The sequence below is a fragment of the Cephus cinctus genome, unplaced genomic scaffold (assembly GCF_000341935.2).
Source record: "Cephus cinctus unplaced genomic scaffold, Ccin1 Ccin1_scaffold0353, whole genome shotgun sequence".
Lineage (NCBI taxonomy): Eukaryota > Metazoa > Arthropoda > Insecta > Hymenoptera > Cephidae > Cephus > Cephus cinctus.
The window spans coordinates 57744-66108 of NW_014333045.1; the positions used below are offsets into that span (position 1 = coordinate 57744).

General features: G+C 35.0%; 1 protein-coding gene across 4 annotated transcripts; it reads left to right on the top strand.

Annotated features, from left to right (window-relative positions):
• The first annotated feature begins 1818 nt into the window (after positions 1–1818).
• LOC107267229 (60S ribosomal protein L29-1) lies at positions 1819–6191 on the top strand. Of its 4 annotated transcripts, none has more exons than XM_015738656.2 (4): positions 1819–1976; positions 2230–2286; positions 5118–5182; positions 6005–6191. In XM_015738656.2, exons 2-4 carry the CDS (start codon positions 2250–2252, stop codon positions 6116–6118), a joined length of 216 nt encoding a protein of 71 aa, XP_015594142.1. In that variant the 5' UTR covers positions 1819–1976; positions 2230–2249; the 3' UTR covers positions 6119–6191. The 4 variants fall into 4 exon arrangements, with proteins under 4 accessions (XP_015594142.1, XP_015594145.1, XP_015594144.1 ...); XM_015738659.2 differs by having other exon boundaries at positions 1842–1976; positions 2234–2286; XM_015738658.2 differs by having other exon boundaries at positions 1966–2106.
• Positions 6192–8365: the final 2174 nt, after the last annotated feature.

Sequence of the window (8365 nt, forward strand, 5' to 3'; positions counted from 1 at the left end):
GCTAAAAAAGTAGTTGGAGGTACGAAGACGACGACAATGACTGAACTGAATTAAAATCATCTCCTTTACTCTTTCAATATGGCTTGATCTCGTACAGCAATTGTATAGATCTTGGTGCCGATCGATTCAGAACGGGAAACCTAAACACAGAAAACTATGCAGAGGGACACTTGAACACTAAAATTTCTAAGCAGATATACTATTTGTCTCATCTCATTTTTTACTGCTTTTCTATTCGGCTAAATAGTATTAAACTATTAAAAAGTGAAACAGCCTGCCATACGTGCAAGTGTTAATAAATTTTTTTTTTAACCGGACCATGCTGCGACCACGGCACATTAAAACAAAAAATGAAATGGAGAAATGTATCTACGTTACAAACGCAAAAGCGTTAAGAGAACGAAACGAGATATTTTCCATCGCTGTCAATTTTTCTCTTGCATTTTCATGAGAGTCCGTGCCGCAACAAGTGAGGCTGCCAACTTCCACCAGATATGGATTATCATATATGAAGAACATGCATTGGGCGAGTTGGCAACGATTCAACTTCGTAATCGTAAGATGCCGAGTTCGCGTCTAAAGACGGGAACTTTTTTATCTTCATTTATTTTTGGTTTAATTCTTTTCAGCCCGGTGTTGCACGGCTCGCATGTGAGGGGGAAGTTCAAAAATAGTGCAGTCCTAACTAAACCACACGCGAAATAAAACAAGTGTAATTGTAGTAGTTTCCGTTTGCATATCCTTTGTACGCACAGAAATCATAATGCCTTTCCTTTTTCTTATATTCATTCACTCTATATTTGAAAACGCAGAGCGAACTGACACTCTCAAACTAGAAGAAAGAAATAAAAACGGCTAGCAGAAGCCGCGGGAATGTTTCAAGAGACTCGGTCGAGTCTCGCGCTAAGCACAGGCAACCCGCCGTACGGGGTACGGCCCGCCGAGACTCTTTACTCGAAGCATCTCTGGTACAAGAGAGACTGGTACGATGTAATATAATACAATATTTGTAGACTAATATAATCATATATTTAATGAATCTTAAGTTAACTAGGTTAACCAATAAGCAAAGTTAATCATTAAGAAAAAAAGAAAAAGGGATGAGAAGTGAGTTCCGAACTCGAGACTCTTGGACGTTAATCCAGCACCAAGCACGTGTGCTACCGAGCTATTGTGATATATAAATTGGAAACTTTATATTTCTGTAGTTACTCACGTTCGAGGGTTTGTTTAAAGTTTTATTTGCTCACTCTATTATTTACAAAGCTTCATATGGATATTAAGGGAATTAACATCAGCAGAATTTACTACCTCATTACTACGGTTTATGCGATATGCAGTAAGAATGGGTGGACAGAAGTCTTCCTATTTGAGTGTTCACCCGGTTTAAAATCGTGGATCTCGAGGAACACACGAATTCATTCGACCAATCAAAAACGTGGAACTAGTTCAAGAGTCTCTTTCAGGTGGCGCGTCGACGCGTCAAAATGCAACTCCAGATTCTCACGCGTAGTATTACTATATATACTCGACCAATCAAAAACGTGGAACTAGTTCAAGAGTCTCTTTCAGGTGGCGCGTCGACGCGTCAAAATGCAACTCCAGATTCTCACGCGTAGTATTACTATATATACTCGACCAATCAAAAACGTGGAACTAGTTCAAGAGTCTCTTTCAGGTGGCGCGTCGACGCGTCAAAATGCAACTCCAGATTCTCACGCGTAGTATTACTATATATACTCGACCAATCAAAAACGTGGAACTCCTTCGAGGGCCCTCCGCTAAGGTGGCGCGCTGAAACCAGAGTAAAATTGAGACCACCAAAAACAGGCCCCCTGGCAATCTCCCTACTCATCTCTGGTTTATGCATTGAATCGCGTCTAGGAAAACGGGCGTTAATCGCTTCTCATGTTCTTCAATGTGAATAAGCCTTGTGAGCTCTGAGTTTCTCTTTTAATCGTACGTGTCTTTTTCCGGTAAGTGTTATATGGATAACATAATTAAGAATTGTGCTTTCATATTAATCTGCGTAATCCTTAAAGTGCAACAAGGATTTATATTTCAAAACGCTTTCAAAACTTTTATTGATTGACAAAATTATATTTGGTGGGTGTAAAGTACTATTTAAGCTATATATTCAATCCGATATATTTGAGGGTATACTAACCTCATAACTTCAGAGAATGTTGTATTTTTGTTATATGTACACTTATATTTGTTGTGTTTCAGATAGGCAATAACGGTAAAAGATGGCAAAGTCTAAAAATCACACGAATCACAATCAAAGTAAGTGTTCAGAATCTATATGAACATAATTACTTGACATTACAGAAGTTAGGAATGCTTTCACCAATATTAGTTAAAATTTGATATACCCTGCACTGATTTCACATGACAATGAAACTTATTAATTACCATTTTCTTTTATGATTACCAATTTTTACAGATTGAGTGTTCTAAGTAAGCATTTTAGTCACATAATAGTATAATTTTTATTCTAAACTTCATTCAAAGTAAAATATTAACTACACATTCGCGTTTTAAAGCACTCAGCACCATGTGATGCCTCATAGTATAGTATAAAAAAATTCATTTTACAAAGTTTTTTTAAAATTAATTTAGAGCTTTTATACTATATATAAAAATTGTTTATGTCAACCATTTGATCTTGAAATAGGATTTTGGTACTTAATATATAATTACAATACTTCAGCTATTTATTTCTTACTTGTTGTAACCAACTTATCCTTAACACCTTTTGCTCCAGTATTCGCATCATGCTTATATTTTCAATTTATGTTCTATCATGGTCTATCATCATCTCTTTTCCTCTGTGACAGACTCTACAGATTAGTCTTTTCTTTCCCAGTATCTATTCTCCCTTTGTTTATTGCCACCTCTTCATCTTGCTATCAGTTTTTGCTTTCCTCTATTTCCTTGCTTCTTCAGGTACTGTGATAGATTTTTGTTTCTTATTATTTTATGTCTTTGGTTATATCATTATTCTTTGATTTTACTTACTTGTGCTTGTTCATGTATGTCCGAGTCCTCCATATTTAATCTTCTAGCCATGTTTATTCCTTCATTTGATAGTTTGTCCACATTTGCTGCTGCATACCCGCATCTGATTAATTAACTCTCTCTGTTACAGTTTTTATATTCAGCTTCTATGTTTCTTTTATGCACTTTTTCACTATATGCCTCCATTGTGCCTGCTTTGCTTTCTCTTCAAAATTCATTGCTGTCTCTCCTGCTGTAATCCTTATTTTATCCCGCTTTGTCCGATCCAATACTATATTGCTCGGAGTGCATCTATCGAGGCCTAGTGTTCATTACAAATATTTTGTTTGCATTTCTTTTCTAGTTCCATTTGCTCTCTGTATCCTCAGACTTTTGCTCCGCACATAATCTTAATAAACTCAAGAATGTTACGCCAAAATATACAATTATATTTAAATCTCAATATCATGAGAGAGAGTCAAGTTATAGAACATAGGGTATTATCCTAATGCAAAAGGACATCAGAAATCATATCAGAAATATTGTACCAGGAAATAATACAAAAAAATAGTTTTGAATATTCATTAACGTTCGTTTAATATTCGTTAAATGTCTACCAGCTCATAATGTTTAAGAATTTGAATATAATATGCCAACTATTAAAATGCTCTGATGGGGTCCAAACAATTAAATATAAAATAAGAAAGTGGCTCTCAAATATTAAGACTAGGAGAAGACAATTTTCATGAAATATCAAAAGTGAGTATTGAACGAAATTAGACAAAATTATTACAAGGTTAAGCTACATAACCCACACAACATTTGATATCCAGAAGATATTCTCAATATTTAAATTGATATCTATAAGATATCCAAAGTTCCCACTTGTGGATATTCTGTGGATATTTTGTAATTTCTCTGGAAATCCATACATTTTTTAAATACATGTATCAGAAACGATAATGCATATTAAATATAAAATTAGTAGATGACAAGGTCATTAAGTAGTTTGTTCTGCATTGACATATCTTTAGAAGAATGGAAGTCGTAACAAAAGAACCTTGCGTTCTAGTTAAACATCTTGTATTTCAATTTTTATGAAAGTTTTTCTGTTCGTTGGCACTAGCGGGATGTTATCGGATTGATTAATATTATAGATTTGTGGGTCCTTAATTGCTTACTCTCTGACCATTTATCCTTTCTTATTTCGTATTCCTTTCAGTGCCATGGAGCAACAAGTGTACCAACTGATTGATCTTATGTACTTAATAATGTGCTTGCTGAAACAATTTTTGTAGGAGGTGGCCATAGCCCAGGTAGTGGATTCACGACCGAAAGGTTCGGGATTCGCACCCAGCTCCCAAAATAAAATATGACACACTGCTAATGTAAGCATTATATAATTCTTTATTCACGAGACGCACACTTTGGAGTATGAGGCTCAATAATTTTTCTATGCCAATAAAAAAATCCTTAAATATCCAAAAGTGGGAACTTCGGGTATTCTACGGATATCTAGTGAATATTCACTTTGAATATCTGGGATATCTTACGAATATAAAATGCTGTGTGGGAAGCGATAGACAGCTATTCGACACAATAATTTGGTTACAAATCATAAAAGTTACGCAAAAAAATAAATCAGGTTAGAATTATCGGTAGAATTTAGGAATTAGTGGTTAGTCAAACCGGAGAGCCGGGACTACAAGTTAGCAATAATTTCTTATAAAAATTCCAAATTCTTACTATACATAAGAGAAGATTCCAGAAATACTAAATTATATATCGAAAAGCTCATTATTTCGCGATATAAAATGATGTTAAAATAACCTCTTTTAAAAATGAATAATTATGACCTTACGAAGTTTAGTTCTCAAGCTACGTTTATGTCAAAATAAAAAAAACTCACCCTGTATATACATATGTTGAATTCCTATATGTCTCACTTAAATATGTCAATACAATGAATACAAAATAAAAATGTGATTTTCCTTAACCAGTTAATTTTTGGCAGATTGTATAAATCTTATGCCTAACACGCAGTATAATCTTTAATGTCATTCTACAAATCTGATATATAACCCAAAAATAATTCCAACCAAATGTTATATTTACAGGTCGCAAGGCTCATCGCAACGGAATCAAAAAACCAAAGCGATACAGGCACGAATCTACTCTGGGTGTAAGTTTGACTTTATAAATTGGATGCTTGCATGTGAACCTAATGGCATAGGACTCAGTAGTCAGGCCATAGCTAGGTAAAAAAAAATTACACTCGTAGACTTCAGAAGATCATCCTGAATTCCTTGTTATGAAAATAACAAACTGTATATGGTCAATGTATTTAAAAATTCATGTTACATGTGTCTATATTTCATTTTTAACTCCTTATCTGTCAATGAATCGTTTCAAAGCAGACCGCTACTATTGATGACGCAGTTTGCGTTATGTAAAAAAAAAGTTATATCTACGTCAGAAATTCAAATGAGAATCTATATCCATACGTCCCTGTAGGTCACTAAATCCAAATTTGAAGCAAAAATTATTGAATTGAAAATGTCGGAAAAAGTATGCCACCGAAAATAATACTAAACCATTAAAATAAAAACGATTTTTGAGAGTTGTTAAATTCGAATTCTCGGCCGAAATTGTCAAGTTCTAATGAGAGTTAATTAAAACATTCCATATAAAGATTGATGTCGACTGGAAATCAATGTTGATATAACTTGAACGGTTTTTAAATAGATTTTCTAGTTGAACATTTCAATTTGAAATTGTAATTCAGAGAGTCCAAAGCGTCATATTGGATTCGACATTTTGAACTTAAAAAATTTCGAGTTCCGATTTAGATTCAGCTATTCAAAAATCTTTAAGAGAGTAATACTTTAATAACTTGCTAATCGAGATTACTAAGGGTCCAAGATCATTTATTTCGCTTGACAATTAAGGAATTAACATCACTCGTATTCTAATGTAATAACCTATAAAATATTTTTTTGTTTAGATGGACTTAAAGTTTCTTCGTAATCAACGTTTCGCGAAGAAACACAATCTAAAGCCAAAAGCCCAATTGAAGAAGGCAGCCGAACGCAAAGCAAGCCGCGATGCTAAAAAATGAATTGTAATATATAAGGTGCCAGACCTTTAGAATAGAAATTAAGATTTCTATTAAAATGCTTAAAAAATACATATATATATTATTTATTTTTCTTTTCATCTAATTTTGTTGTACTATCGTAACTACGTTATATGTTGTTAATCGGAGAACTTGAAAAATACTATTACGCCCGAAAGAGAATCTTTATTCATAGTTAACCTTTTTTTGCTATTTCATTTGCGGTAATGTTTAAGATTTATAGATCTACATTGAACCTTTATAATAATTACTATTCGTTTACGTATGGCGTTCGATAGTCATTATTTGCATTTCACTGACAAGACATCCTAGCTTAAATATTTTATTACATCATTTCTCAAAATGAGCTTCTGCAGACCTGTAAAACAGATTAAATTTATTCTGTCTGGGATTTACTTCTCGTAGATCAGAGAGAGTAACAATAATAATAAAAACAGACAATGTTGTATAATCATTATAAAAAAAAAAGTAAACATACTCAAGAAGGCTATAGTATAGATACAATTATAGATATACAGGTGTAGAGAGTTATAGGGTAGATGTACCATTTGTCGGCACTCCATTTTTTAATGCTAAATATTAAGATTTACGCTATTACCAGAGATGAATAGGGAGATTGCCAATGGGCCGATATTCTTGAAAGGATCAACCCGAGAGCGTAGATTCTGAGCAGGGTGGCGACCCGAAAGGAACCAGAAATCGAGAACGCTATCTGTATCGGTAACCGGAGCCGCCTTGGGACCGTGATTCGAAAAATCACGTCACACACTATTACGATTCCTTTTTGTTCACGTGATTCATATTTGTATATAATTATTACGATTCCCTATTATTAATAATAAAAGAAAAGACTTTAGTGCTGTTTGGTGAAAACATAAAGGCTAGTGTTTTAATATCCCGCTCATTCTCGCATCTCAGGCGTCGAATTTCTATTCGCTAGACAGTGACACGAACAACGCAACGGGAATAACAGCAAGGAGCTAACCAATCGAGTGGCTCGTAAGAGAATACACACGCTTTATAGTGCCACCCGGTATAATCCATGCATCTCACGAAGCTCACGAATATCACGCGTAGTATATCTATACATACTCGACCAATCAAAAACGTGGGTATGATTCAACGACCCTCCGCTCAGGTGGGGCGTTTACTCCAGAATAAATTTGGTTTCAAGAATATCGGCCCATTGGCAATCTCCCTACTCATCTCTCACAGTATCCTTACAGTATGCTTGTAATACCAGAGATGAATAGGGAGATTGCCAATCGGCCGATATTCTTGAAACCAATTTTATTTTGGAGTAAACGCGCCACTTGAGCGGAGAGCCGTCGAACCATACCCACGTTTTTGATTGGTCGAGTATATATAGATATACTACGTGATATTCGTGAGCTCCGTGAGACGCATGGATTATACCGGGTGGTACTGTAAAGCGTGTGTTTTCTATTGTCGACGCGTCACCTGGAAGGAGATGCCTCGAACCATACCCACGTTTTTGATTGGTCGAGTATATATAGATATACTACGTGATATTCGTGAGCTCCGTGAGACGCATGGATTATACCGGGTGGTACTGTAAAGCGTGTGTTTTCTATTGTCGACGCGTCACCTGGAAGGAGATGCCTCGAACCATACCCACGTTTTTGATTGGTCAAGCGTATGTATCAGACTACTCTAAGCAAACTCCAAACGTGTATAACAACTGAAATACAGTTTTCCCAATCTATATGTCACGGCAACTAAATATCATACGTGCATGGTAACGAGTCAACGTGCGAGAGTCTCGGGTTCGAGACCCGATTATTATTACTTTTTTTTATTCATGAACAATGCTTATTGAATCTATTAATTAACTTGGAATGTAGCAAATGCATGATTATATTATACTATATACATTTTATTATATTATATAGTCGTGTCTATTTTTATGCCGTTGATACGTTCCACAGAAAACAGCATATAAAAAATATAAGTAGAAGGAAGAACTCGGAATTTTCATTAATCTTCAAAACCGTATTAAAAAGCCACCTGCAAATGAATTTTACCCAATGAAATGCTATATGTAGACATATATTCCGCATATAAGGATCGCGAGGCACACAATGCATGGGTATGTCCAGGCTATTGACATATAGTGTGGACTATGCGATTCCTACTTTAGATCCTTTGAAAAAGTGTCTGCTCAAATAAACAAAGAGAAAATGAGGTGGCGGCCAATCGTTCTCCTTT

Coding starts and splice junctions, on each gene's coding strand:
- LOC107267229 (XM_015738656.2), top strand. CDS start 2,250: ATGGCAAAGTCTAAAAATCACACGAATCACAATCAAA. Junction 2,287..5,117: donor TCACACGAATCACAATCAAA/GTAAGTGTTCAG, acceptor TTATATTTACAG/GTCGCAAGGCTCATCGCAAC. Junction 5,183..6,004: donor GGCACGAATCTACTCTGGGT/GTAAGTTTGACT, acceptor TTTTTTGTTTAG/ATGGACTTAAAGTTTCTTCG.